Source organism: Triturus cristatus, chromosome 6, assembly GCF_964204655.1.
Source record: "Triturus cristatus chromosome 6, aTriCri1.1, whole genome shotgun sequence".
NCBI classification, from domain to species: domain Eukaryota; kingdom Metazoa; phylum Chordata; class Amphibia; order Caudata; family Salamandridae; genus Triturus; species Triturus cristatus.
This window is the reverse complement of record NC_140589.1, coordinates 1,636,143,509-1,636,166,939: the sequence shown is the minus strand read 5'-3', so window position 1 is coordinate 1,636,166,939 and position 23,431 is coordinate 1,636,143,509. Positions and strand designations below refer to the sequence as shown.

Below are 23,431 nucleotides of genomic sequence, written 5' to 3'. Positions count from 1 at the left end.
AAGCTGTGAAATTCATGCTGATGCTCATTAGAACTTGGTTATCTCCAGAAGGCCACCCATAGTATATAGTATAGTTTGATTGGTTGCGTCAATGATTTCACTGTTATCATTGCCGTCCCATTTCCCCATCCACTATGCCAGTTTGTCCAACAGCCCATTTCAGTCTCCAAAAGCTGAAGCATCTAAATGCATATGTTTGATATGGAAGAAATACAGCATAGACAGCAACACTACCATCTTGTTTAAAGAGACAAGTTCATTCCAAACAATGGTAATTGCAGACAAAGGTCTGCTGGACGTTCAAGTTCCACTATCATATTAAGTGGCATTACGCCTTAACAGATTAGTTTACATTGACAAACCCTAATCCTCATTTACTTGAATGTGTATGATAGCTACATAACCTGTAGACGTCCTACATCAGATCATTTCCTCCCTGCTAGCCTAGATAGTTGATACAGGTTTAATTTGCTTTAATTGATTCTCAGAACAGGCACTTAGCTAACGTTTTCAGTTTCCTCCAGCATCAGTTCAATAGCATTCACATAACTCTTGTGCCAAAAAAACTTATCGGAATACATGACATTAAATGATTCCTACTCACCACGTTTATGTCACCGGATTGATGCCTTGCCCCGTACCCCCTTTTCCTATCCCATTCTTTTTCACTGAAACAATAAAACTGACAATTGTGTAGAGTGCTTTGCTACTTTGTAACAGGTATGCGCAGTGTAAGTCACACACATACATACATATATACATACATTCATACACACAAATATAAAAACATATTGGAGAGGCAATGCAAATAGAATTGCACTTACCTGGTGAAATGCTTTTGGACACTATCTTCAGAACCATCTTCAAAGAAGATGCAGAGAGTTTCAGGTCTGGTTAATTATCGAGACCTCAATGGTCTTTAATGATATAGACCGTGTGGTGATGACAACAATTCTTGCCTACTCATATTGCTCAGTCTCTCTGCAACATTTGAAACTGTTGGTCATAATAAGGTGCTGAAACTGACAGAATGCAGAATGAGTTTCTGCAACAAGATATTAAAATGGTTCTTCTAATACCTCTCACAGTGCAATCAAGTGGTGAATTTTGGAAACTGCACATCATCTTTTACACCAATAAGCTATTTTATCTTCAATGCCCTAACATAGCATTATTCAATTTCTACCTATAATCTTGTAGTGAAATATTTGTGGTCTGTTACACCACCAAACATGAAAATGCTGATGACACACAATTATATCTAATGACATCATGCATTAGTGATATTATCACCTTCCGGTATTTTCTCTGGAAAATCCATCAGTGGATGTCACATAACTGCCTCTTTTTAAAACTCTCCAAAATAGAATTTATCCTCAAAACACAAAGCACAAACACAAATTGTGACTCTTTGAATCAACAGAGATAACACCTTATCATTAACATCACACATAAACAAACTGCCTCATGTCATGAAATCTTCCTACTTTCTTAGAAGAAAAGAAAGTTAAGCACCTCCTAACATCTAAGCAGCTGAAAAATGCTGCTCATGCATTGGTCCTTTCTTGATTAGATTCTGGCATTCCTATATTAGCTGGTGTCCACCTATCATCGCTGGCCCTGAATAAGGCTTTTTTTCATGCTACGGCTTGGCTCAAATCTACAAAGAGAAACTTCAACCACATCTCTCCAGTGAAAAAGGAGTTGCACATGCTTCCAATCCATGCCAGATCAAAGCGACCCTAAAGCTGGAAATATTTTAGCACCATAACAGTATTTCATTGGTGCCGCAATCAGCTCCTGTATAACATGCATTCCGATCTCATTTAAAGAAAAAGTGCATTAATTTATTCATTTTGCACTACTACATGTGCCATCTTATTAGTTTAAGTTTCTCATAATATCATTTTCCACTTGGGAATCGCAACAATGTATTACTTTTGTAACATCTTTTAGCTATAAGAGCGCTCTATAAAAATGGAAATAAATAAATATTTAACCATTTGATCTTGTCCGGCATCACCACCTCCTCCTTGTTATAGAAAGACTTCTGCATTTTTTTCTTGGAAAAACTGCATTGGTCTGAATGAACCATATCAATAACCTTTTCGGTATATGGTTACATTTATTTTGAGACATAATTTTATCAGATTTTAAAAGGACCACATTTGACAGTTTTCTGTGTAACTTCCCTTGGCCTGTTTCAGAGAGTCAAGGGTTGCTCTTATTTCCTAATCAGTGATGGGTTCATGTGGTCCCTCTCTAGTCTCAATCAAGTCTAGTGAAATCTTCTTCCTCTAAAATTTCTAATGTCTGTTCTGCAGTGGGAAGCTGCAGTTGACTATCCAACTCTATTACACGTTTCTGTTTCCCCCACTATTTCTGGCAAAAAACCTACTTGCCGGATCCTTTGTTCAACTCAGTGGTCTCATGTATACTAACCTTCCAATTTTCCTGTTAGCCAGGTACGCCAAAATCTACCAAACTTCTATCCTTCGCTATGCTGCTTAACTACATATTTCTCGAAGTTGTCATGTTGTACTAACGGTGTGTGTAGGATCCAGTGGGAGCTATGCTGTTTCTGTTTCTCACAATCCCCTCCAATGAGCACATACAGAGGAATATGAGAGCCAGTGGTAGAAGTAGAGAAAGGAGAGTGGGATAGGAGAGAAAACCAAGACACAAGATTCCACCACTCTACCTCATCACTCGTGTTGGGGACGGAGCTGTGCAGGATGTAATGAATTTCCACAAGTCAAAGAGATACCTGAGTGAACTTGTCATTAACAATGCTAAGCTTAAATGTAATTGTGAAAGGATATATCTTAGTATTATTTCGATGTGAAGCTAGTAATTCCTGAAAACTAAACATACAAAGGATAAATATCTCAAATATACATTCACACTAGCACTGCACCCTAGAGGCATCATTACGATGCTGCGTGGTCAGACCGCCTACCACTATCATGGCGGTCAGGAGACCGCCCGACAGGCAGTTGGTGGTACGACAGCTGTATTACATTGCGACTACCATGTTGGTGGCTGAAAAATTCTCCATAACTCGGTGGTTTGTAAGGGCCGCAGCACAAGCCACCGTGGTATGGAGTACCTCCTACACCTCCATGCACCGTGTGCCATGCACCATGGGGTGCATGGCACACGGTGCGTGGAGGTGTGTGGGAGCAACTTTGCTGTGGCCTACAAGGGGCTGGTGCCCTGTTTGGGACCCCCAAAACCCGTTTCTGACAGCCTTATCATGGCGGTCTATCCGACATGAAAGGGCTGTAGGAAAGGGGTATTGTAATCCCAAGGGTGGTGCCTGCCTCAGCACCGCCTCTTGTCAGGACTACGATTCCGACCACCGCCCCATCGGAATCTCAGATCCTGGCAGAGACAGTGATCTTCCTTCTGATAGCTTGTGGTCTGACCACCGGTATTGTAATCTGGCCGTCAGACCGAAGGTTAGACCTAAGAGATGTCGGTCGGTTGGACCGCCACGGACGGCCAATCAGTGGCAGTCCGACCGACATCGAAATCACCCCTTATTTTTTGAACAACTACCTCGAGCTACATCCATGTACTCTCTCTGGTGTAAGATGAGTTATATTTTCTATGTGACATTTGCTAAACTGCAAAATAACCAACACTGTTAACATTCAGTTGTTCAAAGTTCCTTTTCATCAAAATGGCTTTCAGGATATTTCTTTGATATCTCAATGGCCATTAAAACAATCCTTTAGGAAGCAGTACGTCTTGACAAAGAAAATCTGAGATCATGTGTTGAGGTGCTGACTGCAGCAACATTGTATTGTGCTTGTCTAGCAAGCTAGGAGCCAAGGTATATCCGATAATCCGAGATGGCCATAGTTTCCCCAAAATACATGAGTGTTCGTGGCTTACTGGGAATCATAGTTCATTACCAGCATACTACTCTGCAGTGCATCCTTCGTATGCATGCAGCCTCAGTTCACTGCACCCTCAGTCCACACAGCAGCAGCTCTCCTGTGTGACCACTAGCATTCCCTCGCTGAAAGGAACCAAGAGAGTGTTTTGTTTACCACTGAACCATGCACAAGCCGCACTAAGCGGTAAGCAGAGTCTACAGCCCCACTTTTTGATAGAAGTCAAATATGCCTACAATTTCAGCTGCCCTCATAGTCTCCTTTCTTTTTCTCTAAGCAGCTTCCCAAGGTCTGATCATAGAAAACTTGGGGCTCCTGATTCTTGGTGTCATTTTCCAACTAAGTTAACATCCACATTAGATATTTTCTAATTCTGTACACATTGTAAATGTGCACATCCCTCATTTCTATTTTAAAGACCTTCAGGACCATTCCCATGATCCCTTCAGTGTTTGTTAGCACCCAGAAATTCAAGGTCACTACACTAAATATATCCTTATGTGAGTCCACAAACATTATACTGAACTATTTATATTTATTATTGCTACTGTTTGCAGTCGTCCTCATAATCATATGCGACTCACTTCGCGGTGATAAACTACGCTATGGAACAATAGTCACAATCACAGTTTCCACCATGATGACCAGTTCCACTTAGGGACAGTTCTTCTGACCTCTTTTGTAGCTGGAGTTCAGAGTACTTGATTGTGTCCTTGTGCCATTGCTTTACTTGTCTTTCCACCCCATGACAGGTTTTTGGCAACTTAGCTGTGATGAGTGTCCTCTCAGCAGAGAAAAAATATGTATATTTGTATTTTTTGTTTCAAATTGACTATCACTTTGTAGATGTTTCAAAGGTGTATCAGAGGTGACTGGGCAGTGGTTGACTGTGAAATCTCAGGTATCTAAAATCCAACAAGTCAGTACAAAATGCATTCAGTAGCAAATAGGTTTTCTGACCTTTTGTGAATTAAAAAAAAATATGTTTAGGTATGAGGTATAGGAAAGGGACTTTCAGAGAGCAGTACCTCCAAGTTGATATCTCCCACTGAACCCCTTGCATTTGGTAGATTGAATGGTAAGCATGTTCAGGAAATGATCACTTGATTTTGGAAAAGTGGGCTGGTATCCTAACATATAGGGCTTGTGGGCAAGGCAGATTACTTTAACACAGTATGAGCTGTTTTACCAGTCATCAGTGGAGGGATCATAGTGTGAGTGCTCAGAACTACTTGTTTACAAGAGGAATCAAGCAGTTTGAGTTTGAGCTTTTACAAACAGTTAACTTAAAAATTGTCTTTGAAAAGCACTTCACACGTTTTCTTAAGGTGAATATTTTGGAAATTGGTGAATGGGATAATTTTTGGCCTATGGTGGAAAACTTGGAGAAGGGAATCTTTATAGCCGGTAGTTTTTTGATGAGTACAAGCTCAGTTTTCTAGCGGCATAATTACTAGAAGCTCTCATGCATTCATCGCCTTACATGTGCTAAAAATTAAGCTTGGGCGGAGATCGCGGGGATGATGAAGTGTAAAAAAACACTCCGCTGTGGAGCTCCGCAACTCCGCAAGTGGCAGAGTGCGTTAGATAAATGCTGTTCGCGGTGATTTTCAGTGGCAGGTGCTTGTCCGCACTGTGCAATCATCGTGAATGGCACCATGCACAGCGCAAGCTGGCGCTACTTCCTTTCTGCCGCTCGAGTAGATTTTTACTCGAGCGGCAGCTTTCTCAACGCGAACAGGCGGTTTCTCAAACCTAGCGTTCACGAGCATACTCGACACCTCGCAATGAGAAATCTGACCGCCCACATTGAGAAATCTCGCCGGGAGGTTGATTTTCCACGCTCATCAACTTGATGTTAACGATTGCAAATGAGGAAAAATCTCTCCGGGAGGTGAATTTTCCTTGCTTGTGCTCGCCAACTGGACGTTGATGAACGTGAGCGAGGGAAAAACGTCAGAGGGTTCCAGAACTCCGTTAGCCTCGCGTAATGTAGAGTGCAGAAAACTCTACAAACTCCACGAGTGGAGCGGAGTTCACTGCCCAGACTTACTAAAAATACTGAGATAGAGTCTGTGTCAGGATGACACGCACCTAATTTATTGAGGCGAGTGGAAGTGAGAGGCCGAATGTGTTGTTGACAGTTTTGTCGACTGTTCTTTTGACCTGGAAAGGAATTGATATATTACTGCTGGCCATACATTTTGTTGTTGGTCTGACAGGGTTGCTGAATTTGGTGTGTGACCTCCCTTTTATTATTTATTTTGATGATAAGTACATTGCATATTGAACAGTAGTTACAAAGGTGTTTTGTGTTCATTGTCAGCGTTTACTTGTGTTTTCTTGGTAACTTTAATATCTTCACCTGGGCCGAGAGGTATTTTCAAGATTTGTAGTATATGAAGTAGAAACAATAGTGTACACATTGAGCACAACGGCCTGTCACATTGTTTGTCCTTATCTTGAAATGGTTTGTTTGAAAGAAGGTAACTTGTGCTTTAAGGACCACCGTTTTGGGTTTCGAGCTCAGAAACCTCCTGATAATTCTGAATTACCTGCATTTTTCAAGGTTCTAGTTTTGCAACATTGCTTCTTTGGCAACAAATGAAACTTTTGGAGACTCTGTTTTAAAATTATGGAGGCCAATATATGCACATTGTTATCTATTTCAGTCATCTGTTCTCAGGAATAGAAAAGGAGGATTTAATCTTTTTTCCTAATTTTAGAAAAACTTGCCTGTCAGTTTCCTCTGCAACAAAAGGGCGCATTTTCAATGCATTCCCTTCTCTGCTTGGAGAGCTATCTCTGTTCCTCACTGTCTGTCCACTTACACTCAGAGCAGCAATATCCTCAGTCACAATCTCCCTTATAAAACAGTTTGTGCAATATAATTTGTTTCAGATATTTGGCTCAGCTTTCTGCTTGTAATTTGCCAGGGATTCAGCGGATGGGCTTGATATCTCTGTGTTTTAGTGATTGATGGTGTGCCTACTTACTATCATCAAGTAGGCAATGCTGGCAGTGGTTGTGTTAACAGCGTTGATGGTATTTGGCACCCACTTTGTAGAAGCACTGAGCAGAGTTCACCAAGGACATCAATAAATAAAGAAAGAAAGAGCATGTGTTATCTATTATTGTGAGTCTCTAATCCTTTCATTCCTATTTTTTTTCTGACTAATAGTCCACTTTGCATTTTGTGTGTTTTAGCACAGTTGCTGGGATGAGGTGGTTGGCGGATAGGAGTGCAGGAAATTAGTGGTGGGGGTAAACAGCCCATGTGCATTGTCTATTGAGTCAGCTCGAATGGACTTAACTCATTCAACTCAGCTTTCCGTCATAGTTCAGTTTAACTCTTCCTTTAAAAGTTCAGTTTTCAGCATTTTTTGACTATGTGGGAGCCTAGTTGGCTTTTTGAGGTAGAACTGAGGACATGCTACATGTCTCCAGCTTCTTCTCCTATGTTTTTGTCAGTTACCATTTTGTGCACAGCCTGAGAGTCGCTTGAGTAGGCTTGGTCGAATAGAGGGCCCAGGTTGATAGCAAAAACAGTTTGTACAGGCAGACGGACTGTTATCCCAGATTGTCTTTTGCATGATTCTCTGACTCGGTGGAATGCTTTCACTGCTAGCTTGATGTGACCCCTGGTTTTAGACTGAGGACTAGTTTAGCTGTCTTCCTTTGCACTCTCTACAGGCACTCTGATACTTTAGGATGCTGTTTGTTGGAAAATGGCCCTTCTGAAGTTTCACCCCAAACATTTTACCTACTTACCTCCTCTTTTTGCTGTATCTTTTTGTTGGCCTTAGGGCTCTGAGCACTTTACCGCTGCTGACCAGTGCTAAAGTGCATTTGCTTCTCCCCTAAACATGGTAACATTGGTGCATACACAATTGGCATAATTGGTTTATGTGTAAGTCCCTTGTAAAGTGGTATACCATATACCCGGGTTCTGTAACCTAAATGCTGCTAGTGGGCTTGCAGCACTGATTGTGCCACCAACACAAGTAGCCTTTAAAACCTTTTGCAGGCCTACCATTGCAGGGCCTGCGTGTGCAGTTGGCTGCCACTTCGACTTGGCATTTAAAACTACTTGTCAAGCCTTAAAATCCCCTTTTGTTACACATACTTGTGCCCCAAGGTAGGCCCTAAGTAGCCCATAGGGCAGGATGCTGTGTAAGTAAAAGGTGAGACATGCACTGTTACATTTTGCATGTCGTAGTGGTGACAAACACCCAAATTCATTTTTCACTACTGTGAGGCCTACTCCTCTCATTGGCAAGCATTGGGAATTCCTTAAAACACTTTTAAGCTGTCATTCCTAATGAGAAAGGAATAGCTGTACCGTGTTTTATATCTTTGGAATGGTAATGATAAATCCTCTTTATTGGTAAATAGAATTTAACATTACTGTTTTAGAAAAGGCACTTTTGGAAAGGAGGCATTTCTCTGCTCTTACTGCTCTGCGTGTCAACAGCCTGTCTCCAATACACGTCTTGGGTGGAAGACAGCTACACTTTGTCGATTCCCTCTAGCCAGCCTCAAACACAGGAAGGGTGGGTGTGACAGAGAACTCATCTGCATTCTGGCAGCTCTTCTTGGGCAGGAAGATAGGGTGGAGCTGACACTTAAACTTGAATAGGCACTGTCCTGTTTCCCACACACAGGGCTAATTACACCCTACTGATAGCCTGGAGCCAGGGTTGGAAAGAAAGGAACTGTATGCACTTCAAAACCATTCTTTGAAGTCACCCCCACTTCAAAGGCACAACTATGTATATGTACTGACAAGACAGTACACTACTTGACTTGTGAAGAACTCAGGAGGAAAAACTGCTGTGCTACAAGGATTGCCAGTCTGATTGACTGCTGCTCTGGAAGAACTGCGTTTCTGCTTTGCTGTGTTGCCCTGCTGTCTGTTGATCTCTCCCTGCTGAGGACAAGTACTGGACCCGGCTCACTTGAACCCAGAGTGACTCCAAGGGCTTGCTGATTTGCCCCCTGTTCTGAAGTCTCAGGGCCATCAAAGACTTCCTTCAAACCCTGCAACAGCACCTGGGTTTTGCCATCTGTGAGTCCTGTCATGCAAAGTTGTCCAATCCAGCCCTTGGTCCTTTAAAGTGGGCTTCTGCTGTGCAGAACCATCAAAATCGACAAAGTGACGACTTTGCGCCGATCAGGACCAATGAATTGCCCTTCAATGCCAACGAAGGAGCTGATCAACGACATTGCTTTGATGGACTGCGAGGCTCGGCGACGACGTACAGTGCGGCTCAATGATGATGTATTGCCTGCATCATAAAGGGGTTAGTTGACGGATCGGTACCGACGCATTGAGTCTTCAATGTTGATGCTTTCTCTATCTACGGTACTTTGTCAGCAAGACCTGCATGAGTCCTGTAACCGGCCGGCCCTCCATCATGGTCGGCCTGTATTTTGGGTTTAGCCTGATCCAGCACAGCCTCAAGTAACCCCACAGCTCTCTATGCTTCTAAGCACTACAATTTGAATTATTCTTTAAAAATTCATACCACCAGTTCTACTTATTGTTTTTTTTGTCATTTTTGGTCTTGTTTTACTCCTAAAAATATAATCTATGTTCTAACCCTGTGTGTAATATTTTTATGGTGTTTTCCTTGTGTTACTCTGTGTGTGTGTGTGTTGCACAAATACTTAAAAAATTGCCTCTTTAGATAAGCCTGACTGCTTGGCGCCAAGCTACCATAGTGTGAGCATAGGTTATCTTTTAGTGGGTATCTAGTTTACCCTGAGCAGAGTGGTGGTTCCTTCTTGAACATGATGCATACCTCTGCCATCCAGAAACCCCAGTTCTAACACTTTTCAACAGTGCATTATCATTTGATCAGCTTCAATTGATGCCTTTTTGTGGGACAGATATAATTTACAACAGCACAGTTAGCTGTAAGTTAGTTTAATTTACTTGAAGTGGAAGCAGTGGAAAAGTTGGGCTCTAACATCCATATTCCTGAATATGTTTGTCAAGGCGGGAGTTATGCCCATAGGGTTGGCTTGTCCAAAGAGGCTTGTGTTGTAAGTCCAGCTAAAAGGCTCAAGAGCCTGTATTTTGGCACTGTTTAGACTGAAAAAGCTTAATTTTATCCAGTGTTAGATGTGCCTGTGGCCTGATTCTTCACCACTATGTCGGGATAAAAACAGATTTGTGCATTACCTACACCCAACCTACACTCGCGCTGATAGTTATTGATTATTTGGGCCAGTTGTTATATACACATTTTTGTGATTAAAAGGCTCTGAGGATCCCATGAAGATACCTTGTAGGACCCTTGAAATAGACACTTCTGCAAAACCCATCTTATCTTCTGACTGGTATTGATGATGTGATCCATTTGGCACACCCATCATTTGCGATAGTCTGTTCATTGTTGGTACATCACTGTCATCAGTATTACAGACAGTCAACGGGTTGAGGAGAATGAGAACTCCTTGTTGCCCTTCATTCACGTTTGCAAGGAGGTTCTCAGAAATATGCGCAACTCTTCTAGAACTGACAGGTCATCACTGATTGATACAACCACAGCGAGGATAGTACTAATACTTTTAATGTTTCAGAGTTGTGTGAGAACTAAATGTCAGGCATGCACCTAGACACTGCTGGCTCTACGTGTGCACATTGCCTGAGGACTGCTGTGCTGCAAGGAGGGACTGCCATTTTGCTGACTGCTTTGATGTGTTGGTCTGCTGCCTCTTGATTGCTGGGCTGCAGGAGGGACTGCCACTTTACTATTTGACCTAAATATGCTGGCCTGCTGCTTGCTACTTTTTGTTGTGCCCGTGTGTTCTCCAAGGGCTCCCCTGTCATCTCCGAAGTGTCAGGGACATCAAACACATCGGGCACACAACGACTGCTGCCGCACTCTACTGATTCCAAGTTAAAATCTGGTGGATTTTCTTCAACGCGTTCTCAAGTCAGCATAGAGTGGCTACAGCTGTGTTTGGTGTGAAGATCACTCACACAAGCTCTGTGCGATGTCCTGGAATCCCTGTGCCTGTCAACCTGATTGCCTATCATCGCGTTTCCCGGCTCGCTGAGGCCGCAACACTGAGGGTGCCCTACGCGGATCAATGCTCACCACCCTCTGACGCGGGCCGATTCCTCAGCACTGTGCGACCTGCCAAAGAATTGTGTGCCTGCCGAGTGATCACAGATTGAAGGAGGACGCCCCATCTGAACCCCTGTTCCTCTGGCCACCATGCCTGCTATCCATGTGGCTCGGTACTACTTCACACTGCAACATAAGTGGCTGATATTCCCTTTGACCCAATTCTGAGACCAGCAACATCGCTTAAAGTTATTGAGACACACAGGGTCACCTGTGTCCTTGTGGGTGGCACATTTGAGGTGATTTCCTAAGTCTCCCATAATCCGTTAGGACAGTCTGTCTTTAAGCAACTCTCAAACCAGTACAGTTTTTTGTGCTAATACAGACAGAAAGCTGAGGGCCCGACCTCCGGCTGGGATCATAGCCAATTCCTCCCATGTACTGTACCTGTACAGTCTAAATGCGCAGGTGCTCCAGTAGCACCATATCTGCATACTCTCATTAACAGTTCCTTTACAATCTCTATTTTTACTGTGTGGCTCCCAGAGAAGCCAATACAGCTTTAGCAATGTGGCTTTGGTTTTATGCATTTAATGTGATACAATACCTGCTATAGCATTAGCACTGTGGGTAGTGGTTTTATGCATTTAACATGATACTTTACAAACATGCATAACTCGAAAGAGAAATTACCATGAAAGGTCAAATGGGCCCGCAGGTACTTCTGTGCCCTACATGTTGTGCCTGAATGCGATCATTTCAGCAGGGCTCATACAAAATTACAGTATAAAAAGTACTAGGGACACAGGTGTGCTATTCCTACGTTTTCACTGGAATTAATGTGATTTACCCTAAGTAACCTCTGTTATTTACTAAGTACTCGTTGGATACTTGTTATTTTAGTCTTTTATGGTTCATAATATAGAGAACTATTTTTATAATCCTGTGTGGAGTCCGTTTGTGGTGTATTCATTGTGTTACTGTGTGAGAGTGTTTCACAAATGCTTTACACATTGCCTCTGGTGCTAAACCTGCCTGCTCTGGTCCAAGCCACCAGAGGGTGAGAACAGGTTATCTTTGGCATGTATCTTAGTTGCCCTGACTAAAGTGGTGGGCTCTACCTGGCTTAGGTGCATACACTAACCAACCAGAAACCTAATTTCTAATATTTTGATTGAGCATTATAGAATCCCTCAAACAACACATCACAGTGACTAAGCATAAACCTTAACAAGAGAACAAAATGGGAGAACCTCATAGTCAAGAGACTATTAAAATAGGTCAAAAAGTCGGAAATAACAGGTTTCAGTACGCAAAATATCCTCAAGCATTGATGGCCACTTCCAGTCTCTAACTGAATACAGTCCACAAGGTGGGCCGAGAACAAACCTGTATATGACGGATGAAATTGAACTATTTTGGTCTTAAGGACAAGGGGCCTGATGTATCAAATAATTTTAGTAAATTCTGTGCCTATAGAGAAATGTGTGGATACATAAAGAACAAGATTCCATCAAGATTCCTTTTGAGACAGGTAAGCGGAGAAGCAGTGACCATCAATGTCACCCATGTACTCTATTCCCTTACCTCCCTTAACAAAATGGCAAAAAATGGAGACCCATAAAAAATAAACTCCGGTGAAAATCGATGATCAGGTATTGCAGGTTGATATTTTTATTTAGCATGTTGGCCAATGTTTTATTTTCGGTTAGAAGTATGTTTATAAAACTAAAAGGTTGCGCAGAAAAGGACATGACTAGACAATACCCCATCGAAAAGAAAAAGAGATTGATTTAGGTAAAAAACGCAATTCAATGGTTACAGAGTCCAAGGAAGAGCTTTGGACCTGCAAACTTTGAGAAATTGGTCCTGGGGCACTCCAACAGAAACTGACACAAATGACAACATTTAGTGTACATTGATGATGTGCAACAAAGCCATTTCTGGACTTCCGCCAGACCCGTACCCCAAATGGGTCTTGTCTAGAAGATTATTTTCACTTGTGAAGCTCAAGAGGGAGAGACGACATATTTGTAATTGTCATGTCCTAGTAGGAGGTAGTTGTGATGGGACATGAATTACTCAGATCGCTAGAGTTAGGGGAGAGTTTAATATGGTACCTTGTGCAACTTTAAGACTGCCTACGTGTAGAGATGCAAAGTAATTTTGGTCAAGCTGCTGTCAGTGTTGTCAGTAGGAGATTTAAGCAGGTAGGTCACACGAGAATCTACTAAGTTGCTAATGGGCTTCAGGTCTGCAATCAGTTTTCCCATGCCCTAAGTATAGAGAACTCTGCCCTAATTACCAATACTGTTCATGACCAGGAAAATAAAGGGTGATAGATTGTTTATAGATGCTGATATATTTTATGTTGTTAAGGATCATGTCAAGTTTTTGGCATTCTTTTCGAAATTGACCTATAGCAATTGCTGCTATGTGTGACTGGATGAGAAACTTACTTAACAATTTCAAATGGTTATTGGCTTCAATAATTTTATCTTTAACTTAAGCTGCTTTGGAGAAAAGGGCATCTGTTTTAATATTATTTCTGTTTTTGCAAAATACGATTAAGTAGTCGTCTTTTTTCCAGTATTTTTTTTTTGCTGAGTTGACAAGTATTTTCTCTTCTGTTGTAACAACAATAGGACATGTTTGAACTCAAAGGTGATTATATGCTATTTCCTTTTTTATCAAATTTTTGTAAGGATTTTAACCATCAGTTGAATGACCATGAATACAACTTGGCGTATCTTTTAATTCACAATAAACTATTGGATGCCAAGGAATCAACTTTCAATTGTCCTTTGTGAGGTTCTACAGCCTGGTGTACAGCATAGAACAATTACCAGCCAGTTTGATTCTCAAGCAAGAAGGGCAATGTTCGTTCCTTAAAATGCAATTTCTCCTGGTAGATCAGGTACCAATAATAAGCATTCTTCCGACCATATATTCAGCCGTGAGATTCAGCTGCCAAGGCTGAGACATGAATACTGTGATACACACACCCTTACCATCCCACCCACCCGAAGCTGCTCTGCAAAATTATGTATGTAATCCTATTTGTTAAATCTAAGCTGAGTTTCATGTGATCTAAGCAAGATTAAGTAAGTCGAGTTTCATGATTTTGGCGTAAACACTCACAGGTCCACCACTTAAAGCGGCACTAGTTTGCCAGGTGATTCAGCCAATATTTTACTGAAATTCTACGTTACCTCCCTACACAAACGCATATCTCATAGGGGTCGGTCAATTAGGTATTCTACAGCCTATTGTAAAAAGTGATTTTGCTATTGCAAAGCCTGCCATTCACAAATCACAGGACCTGCTACCATAAAATACACCTTTCTACTATGTACAAGGGCCCTTTTAGGAGTCAGAAAAGTCCTTCTGACTTGCAAAAGAGGTTTTATGTCACAGGGAGTCACAAATTTAGACCTGCCTACCTAATAATCATTATGCATGGTCATATTACAACCCCCTACAAATGTACAATTCGTGATTAGACCTATTTAGTACATAGGTCGCATATCAAATAGCATTGCCATTTGTAAACCAGTCTGCGTGCAAATCACACATCTCGGGTTTGGGAACGGAAATAGTACATTAGGAGCCTCATACTTAGATATTACATTTAAAAAGTGCTCAAACATTTTGCTAAGATTTTTTGCGAATGTAGTCTGATTTTGTGAACCAACCTATGTACTAATATTCATCAGGCAAGTCGCAGGCTACAACCCCCTTTGATTGTCTACTAATGCAGAGATGGAGACCTGCAAAAGATAACAGAACTCTGCCCCTGCATTTGAATTCACAGATAGGAAACATTGGGGCATATTATCAAAAACGGCGTTAAAATTATTGACGCTTTAGCGGCAGGAAACTGCCGCTAAAGCGGCGATAATGGGCTTAATAATATGCCCTTAAGAATTCCAATAGATGCCCATGTTCATACCACAACATGGGCGAGATTTCCAATAGATGCCCATGTTCATACCAGAACATGGGCTTCAATTGGAATTCTCAAGAGAATATATTATCAAGCCCATTATCGCCACTTTAGCGGCAGTTTCCTGCCACTAAAGCGGCGATAATTTTAATGCCGTTCTTTATAATTTGCCCCATTATTTCTTAAAGCAGCCCCATCTTTAAAGGGAACAGTGCTGTTTTTAAAAACATGAATTTCCTATTTGGTTAGATAATGGGAAGAGCAGGCATGGGTCCCCTGGAGCTCTTCCTGCTTACCTCTGAGGCCTCCTTGACAGTTTCCAAAGTGGAAGCTTTCCCTTAGGAAACATTTTTTTTTTAGATTTAATCTTTTTTTAATTAACCCCATTCATCAAGCAGTCAGTGGTGGCAGTGGCACCGCTACCATGAACCACAATCTCCATAATGGTGTTGTGGACTTACAACAACCCCACTCAGCACTCCTGGTAGAGTTGAATAATCTGATTTAGTGCCCCCTAGGTATTCTACTTCGGTAAACATGTGCACATGCACCGCCCTAGTCAACATATAATATTTGCATGTGTGCAAGCCATGTACAATTGAATTATATAAACAATTCCTCATTTCTGCATTTGACGCCTTCGACTCATCAGTCAGTCACTGCCATGCTGTGTTCAGAAACTGTGTTCACTATGCACTAACCTGGGTCCTCTGTTCGACCAAGTCCACTCAGCCAAGTCTCAGACTTTGCAGCAAACAATGGTACTTGACAAATAACTAGGAGCACAGGCCTGGAAATACAGAGCAGAAGCATGAAATCCCCTTAATTCTACCTTGAGATGCCAGCCATGCCCCCCTATGTTCAGAACAATGCTGGAAATTGAACCTGTATAGAGAAAGAGTTAGACTGATCTATAACCGAGTGATGAAGTGTATGAGTTAGTCCATTATCGTTCAGGAATCAGATGCTTTCCTCCTTTGAGATGTTGCTATTTAATCAATGGTTTATGACCGCTATTACAGCCCAAAACTATTGATACATTCTTCTCTGAGTCGGAAAGAGGAGAGGAACATCCCCTTAACGTTCCCTCCTACTTGCAATTCGGACAAGGTCGCAAAAGCCTTTTTACGAGTCAGAAATAATTTTCCGACTCCTAAAAAGGGCTGTTTTACATTAAGAAATATCCTTTTGGAGTCACAGACCCTAAATCGCAGGTTTTACGATGACAAAATGTCTGTGAATGAGGCCCTAACACCTACGATAGTCAGTTGGCATGACTGGCTAAACATTATTGGTTTTGCTGCTAGCGGCTACCTTGTTTTATGTGTGTTTTTTGTACCAGAACCTGGAGGAGGGATGTCTGGGTGCTTCAGATTTGAAGGAAAGAAAACTTTCAGGATTTTTCCTGTTATGTGTCTGGAGTGGAGTTTGGGGTCTTTTGTGAATAATGATGTTCAATGGACTTTGGTATTCAGTGGGACCACCACACACACGATTACAAATGCCAGAACGAAAGTTCTACTTTTTAAATAAAAAAAACGTATAAATATGACAACATCAAGGTCGGGACTCTGGAGGAATTTTTTTTCAGTCACACATGTTACATTCTTGTTATCTCTGTATTAGTTTATGACATTACTTGACGAATGCGCAGAACTTAAACACTTACTCTCCATGCCTTGGTGCTATGATGTAAAGCAAGTTAATTCCTAGATGTGTAATAATTGCTCATGCAGTTTTACCTCATGTCGACACAGCAACCAAAAATTGCCAAATTATGCTCCCGTAAAACGGCAAGGGATGTTGGAAGTGCAGGCAGAAATCACTACACAAACACACATTTCTGCAGTAATTCCCCATTCCTTAGTGGGAAAACTTGAAATAGTGTGGTAATACCACAATCTGCAATTTCACCACAGTATCGGAAGTCCATGTGTTCAAGGTTTAGACCACACTTTATTAATACAAGAAAGAAAATAAAACACACAAATTGTGTTTCATCCTTAGGAACCGTGGGAGAAGTCTGGATATCTATTGAAACTTGGTGGCAAAGTGAAGACATGGAAGCGGCGGTGGTTTGTTCTAAAAGGTGGTGAATTATTGTACTACAAGTCCCCAGTAAGTACAAAGTAATCAGTACATGACATTTAAAATGTATTTATTAATATTTTTATAATATGATTTATATTGTCAATCATTAAGCAGCATAATACAATACCTTAATGTATGAAACTCTACAAAGAAAACTCGATTGTATTGTTGATGAATTTCTTTGGGCAAACGCAGTTCTTTTTGCTAGCTATCCAGTTATACATGGTGTCTAATGAGACTGCCAGCGGCAGAGTCTAGCACAATAGAGCTGGCCAGGCGAGGCCATGAACAAAGATGGTATGTCTGGAATTGCCACATCGTAGATGAAAGATGAACTTTGGAGGAAGAGGAATAGGATAGGTCTTGGGTTAAAGTTTAGTGCAGAACAGTGCTTTGACCAGAAGCCTCATCAGACAACCTATAGTATCTGGGTTACATCGCATTGTGTTTGTTTACACCATAGGAACACCATGAAAGTAGGAACCCATTCTTTAGTATGTAGGTTACACCCATTTCTATTGTTCAAGAAGCCAGTTAAAGACAGGCAAAACACTGTCAAACACAAAATGCTGTTACACACAGACACACTTAAACATGGGGGTGGTGGTTGCAGTGGTCTTGGTGTAGACGGTGATAGGAGTAGATGTAGTATTACTGGTGGTGACGATAGTGGTAATGATGGTAGAGATTATGTTAATGGTACTTATAGTGACAGTTTTGGTGGTAATGGTACTCACGGTTCTGGTGATGTTAGTAGATGGTGGTAGCAAAGATGATGGTGTTTGCAGTAGCAGTGATGGTAGTAGAAGTAGGAGTGGTAATGTTGATGGTAACTATGTTGGTGGTAGGAGTAATGGTAGTGTAAGTAGCAGTGGTGAGGTGATGGTATTGGTGGTTGTGGTCATGGCAGCGGTAATGGTGGTGTAGTTAATGGTGATGGTGTAATGTTGGAGGCAGTAGAGGTGGTGATAGTGATAGTGGTGTTGGTAATGCTAATTTGTGGTAATAGTTGTGATAATGATGGTGAAAGTAATGTGGTGGTCATGCTGGTAATGGTGGAAATAGTGGTGGTGGTAAAGGTCATATTGGAGTGCTTTTGGATGTGGCATTGTGAGTGATTATGATGATGTTGTATGTGTTAATGGTGGTGGGATAATGGTGGTGCTGGCAATGGCGGTAATAGTAATGGTGGTGGCAATGGGGGTGGTGGTAGTAATGTTAGTAATGGTGATGGTGTTGGTGGTAAGGGTGGTGGGATAATGGTGGTGCCTGTAATGGCGGTAATAGTAATGGTTGTAGTGGTGGTAATGGTGGTAGTAATGTTACTGCTAGTAATGGTGATGGGATTGGTGGTAATAGCAGTGGTGGTAATTGTGGTGATAATGGATAATTATCGTGGCAATTGTGGAAGTGGTGAAATGCGGTGGTGGTAATAGTAATGGTGATGGAACTAACTGTGGTGTAATGATCATGGTAGTGGTGTTGATGATAGTGATAGTAGTAGTGTTGGTAGCATTAGAGCTAGTGATAATTTAGCGTGGTAGTAATGGTAATGACAGTGGTAGTAATGGTGGTGGTAATGTGGTGTCAGTGGTGGCAGTGATAATGGTGGCAGGAATGGTGGTGACAATGGTAACTGTAGTAACATTGGTGGTAATGGTGGTGATGGTGGTATTGATAATGGTGATTGAATGATGGTTGAAGGGGTAATGGTTGTTCCGATGTTGGTGGTAGTGGTGGTGTTAATGGAATATTTAGGATAGAAGGTGAAGTATTGTTGCAAGTACAGACAGAAGGGGGGCAGGCTCCTCACAGAAGCAATGCTGGCTGCAAACCACTACTGATAGTAAGAACAGCCATCATGAATCAGAGGAAGCAGGAACTGTCTGGGCTACCGCAAGAAGGATGATGGGACAGCGAAGGTACCAGGTCCACTGTGTGTTGAGCTGAGGTGAGGAGTGAGGGGCAGAGCAGGAGCTGGGACTGCCTGAGCTGTGGCAAAGTTGGAAAGGCGCCAAGACCACTGTGACATGCTTTGAGATGGAGCAAGGAGCAGTAAAGGAGCCAGGACTGCCTGTCGCACTTTGCTGTGAATACATAACTCTACTTCGCCCATATTGTCCTGCCTCCCGTGTGTAACGTGCGATCAGCAGTAAAGAGACAGACTGCAACATTGTGAGCGACGCAATGATGAACCAGTTTAACACAGTGCTCAAATTCTCATCACAAAGCTGCTGACAGGAAGAAGATCAGCATAGGGTTGACGACGAAGCCCTGCTCACTCTCTACTGCGTCTTGAAACTTTTTTATTTCATAGGATATGCCAGACAGTTGCACTGTCAAGCCAGACCTAAAAACACCACTAGTCAGTCATCTACAGTACCTATTGCATTTCACCAGCATCAGCTGGCATTACAGCACTCTCTTAGAGACTGCTAGCACATATTTCTCAACAAGTGCCATAAAGGCAGGCGGTAGCTATCTGCTAAGAAACAAAGACAAACATGCTAGAACTGTGACTAGTACCCCATGTGATGAAGCATCTGTGCTGAAATCGTATGATTCCACTTGAGTCCACATTTTCAGTGATGCTGGTGAAGAAGTAACTGTTTGTTTCCTAGGTTTGCAGACTTTGCTTTTACTGATAAATTCTAAAAACATCATCAAAGGGATTCCTGCTTTTTAACCAGTGAAGCAGCTTATATTGATAGCGGTCTTCAAATTCTGTGCAAATATGTTGAGTGGGTTTTCAAACTGCAGCAAAACGTTGCACTCATAATTTCCATTTTCCATGTTTCCAGTATATTTACTCTTAGCTATATGAAGCTGTGGGAAAGTGCTTTTTTTGGATGGTCACCCCCACACTTTTCTTCTCCAGTGCTGATGAATATGACTCTGAATGTGCACTGGAGCCTGCTGCCCAGGCCTCAGTGCCACTACTGCTCTACTCCCAATTGGCATGTACTGTAACCCCCTTATAAGTCTCTAGCAAAGTGGTACGAAGGATACCCAGGGCATGGGTGTTAAAAGAGTCACCAGTGCCTTAGAGACTACTTGTTCCACCCTGAGTGACCCAAGTAAAGAGCTCACGCCATGCCTGCCATTGCCGACTGCAGGGACAGTGCCAAGTGCTTCAACTCGATTTTGCCCTCACCATGTGTGGCAAGTTCAAAGCACCCATTTAATATATGTCAGTCACCCTTAAGGTAGGCCTCCTAAGCCCAGTAGACAAGGTGCAGTTTATTAATGTTGTGAACTTATAAATGCAAGTTTATATGCCTCTATAGTAGCCCTTTCCATTAAGGGCTACTATAAATGTTCAGCGGTCCTTAGGACAACATGGGCTGCCACCCGGGCACACTCGAGGTTGCCAGCTCCATTATCGTACTTCAAAATATGGTCATGTTTGGTATCAAACAACGTGACTCCCCACCCTGACATGATTCCTGTGTTGAAGTTGATGTGGCATGCACCCAGGTGGCTACCTTATAGGTTGCCCACCTGGTTGACCCAGCCTTCCCTGTGCTCTGGTTAGCAGCCTGCACTTGCTGCCGCCAAGATACGAATCTGACCTCCTCCCTGAACAGGATGGCTAGTGAAGTGGCACATCTAGGTCGTGAGCTTCAAAGCATTCAACACCTCTGATATGCATGCAGGCTGCTTCCCAGAGTAGGAAACAGCACTCTCCCTGCCCCATGCACATTTGCACCTGGGCAGGTGAGAAAATTAGGTATTCAGGAGATGTACACCCTAGAAGGCCGGCCACACCTCTAGGGTCGGCTGCCTGCTCTGTACAACTAAGTAAGACTTCTGCCGTTTTTAAAAGTGGTAGAATGGTGGGTTCTGGATAGAAAAGGTGACCTACACCCCCAGATGTGGTCACCTCAGGGGCGGATTAGCTGCTGGGGCAAGAAGCCCATTGGCTACTTCCACCCACACCCTTAACTCCTCTAAATCTTGTATTTAAGGGATCCCCCTGACACCAGAACCTCAGATCTGTGAAGACTGCAACAAGAGGGCGAAGAAGAGATTGAGTCTGCGACAAGAGGTGCTGCACAAACCAAAGGCGGGATACTCTGCACTGGTGACAATGCTCCTGGAACTGCATGACTGCAACTCATCCTGGACCAAAAACAGCTCCAACAGACAGTGGGACCCATTTGTGAGCCAAATGCACCTCCAAACTCCCCTTGACTACGGTCACTAGTCCCCCGCAGTTAAAAACAACATCCTGAAACCAAAGAATTGCTGGCCATCGGGCTATCAGGCAGATTGCCCAAAAGTAGATGGACCAGTGCAATGTGGGAAACATAGTTCTGCCTTCCATTAAGTTTCAGGGGGCTTCCGTGTTGACCCCGGACTTCTGGACATCGAAGTACCGATTCACTGGCCTTACATCCACCAAGGTTTGTTAGTGTCCAGTCCAGTTACTACCCCTTTACTCGATGCTGCATCAAGAGGGAATCATACACCTTCAACTGACCGTAGCTGTGGCCCCATTGATGAGCTTTTGCATCAGTTTCCGCCCCAGTACTTACTAAGCAGTAAATCTAGCACCCCATGACACCCGTTCAGCACAGCTAGGACAACTCTGTACCCAGGCCTCTCAGCCGAGGTAAAACCAACTGACTGTTGTGGCTTAGTACTGTGACCCGCATTACCATGTCCCTCTGTGGGTGCCACGTAACTCAACCTTCAAGTGACCTATTGTCATTAGTACCTTTTTCTTATTGTTAAACAAGAAAGAGAGTGGGGCTCAATATCAACCAAAAGGAAATAGAGCACCCAGTAACTGCAAGGTAAAAAGATTTTTTTCCTTTTGGAACTGACACTTCATCAAATAATTCAAACACTCCGTCCAGTCAAGATCCCAATATCGGGTTTAAACCATTCACTCCCACTGATGGAACACTTACACACAAAAAACAAATATATCAGAGCAAGCTGTTTATTTGCATCAAAGAATATTTTCATAGAGATATGATCAATATAAAATATACATTTCACTTTTGTTAAAAAACGAAGATCATTAAAAACATTTTAACATATAGTCATACAGGAGAAAAAGAGGATAAAAGACAATATACTTTGTCATATCATAGTTAATTCGGACCCCTCATGGGCAACATTGAGTAAGGATACACTTCCCTATTTCAAATAGTTTGTGTGCCCCTTTCCGAATTTAACACATGTACAATGCGTCGACGCGTTTCGGAGGCTTTCGCTGTTCGCAGCCTCCTTCTTCAGGACAATAAATATTTATTTCTCCTTATCCAGAATTAATCACCTAATACAGAAATAAAACATTTTTTTACTTTTAACATAAATCATACTCTCAATATACAGCATTACTCTGATTACTTTTTCATCTCTCCAAACACACTGGGCATCCTTAGTATTGGGAAAGCAGTGATTTTGTCCTAGATGCACATATGTAACTCCAAGACTTTACAAATATGTATGACAAAAAAAAGGGGGGGGGGGGTTTGCTTTTTAACCTTGCACAGTGTTTATTTAAAAAAAGCGTTTTTTATATTGTAAGTGTTTCCATCCATTCATACTACACATTCTATGCATTCTCACATCTTATTCATTGTTGTGAAATATCACCTTTATACCATTCAGTCATTAATTACTGAATAACTCACCTGTGCAACCGCACTAGGGTGACTTGTATTTAGGGTTAAAATCTTGAATGAGATTGTCTCAATGTTTCATAGCTCCCCACGCTGTCAGAAAATATAATATTGCAAATGATGATATTCGATATTTTATATCTAATTAATTAATCTAAAAAAAATTATTATATTTTCTGACAGTGTGGGGAGCTATGAAATGAATAAGATGTGAGAATGCATAGAATGTGTAGTATGAATGGATGGAAACACTTACAATATAAAAAACGCTTTTTTTAAATAAACACTGTGCAAGGTTAAAAAGCAAACCCCCCCCCCCCTTTTTTTTGTCATACATATTTGTAAAGTCTTGGAGTTACATATGTGCATCTAGGACAAAATCACTGCTTTCCCAATACTAAGGATGCCCAGTGTGTGTTTGGAGAGATGAAAGAGTAATCAGAGTAATGCTGTATATTGAGAATATGATTTATGTTAAAAGTAAAAAAATGTTTTATTTCTGTATTAGGTGATTAATTCTGGATAAGGAGAAATAAATATTTATTGTCCTGAAGAAGGAGGCTGCGAACAGCGAAAGCCTCCGAAACGCGTCAACACATTGTACATGTGTTAAATTCGGAAAGGGGCACACAAACTATTTGAAATAGGGAAGTGTATCCTTACTCAATGTTGCCCATGAGGGGTCCGAATTAACTATGATATGACAAAGTATATTGTCTTTTATCCTCTTTTTCTCCTGTATGACTATATGTTAAAATGTTTTTAATGATCTTCGTT

The 23,431-nt window shown here is 41.9% G+C and overlaps 1 protein-coding gene across 2 annotated transcripts in view; it reads left to right on the top strand.

Annotated features, from left to right (window-relative positions):
- PLEKHH2 (pleckstrin homology, MyTH4 and FERM domain containing H2) overlaps positions 1–23,431 on the top strand; it is a 626,603-nt gene that overhangs the window by 351,656 nt on the left and 251,516 nt on the right. For both annotated transcript variants that reach the window (XM_085612785.1, XM_085612786.1), the window contains exon 12: positions 16,935–17,045. In XM_085612785.1, coding sequence (XP_085468911.1) covers positions 16,935–17,045 — 111 coding nt within the window. The remainder of the gene's footprint in view (positions 1–16,934; positions 17,046–23,431) is intronic.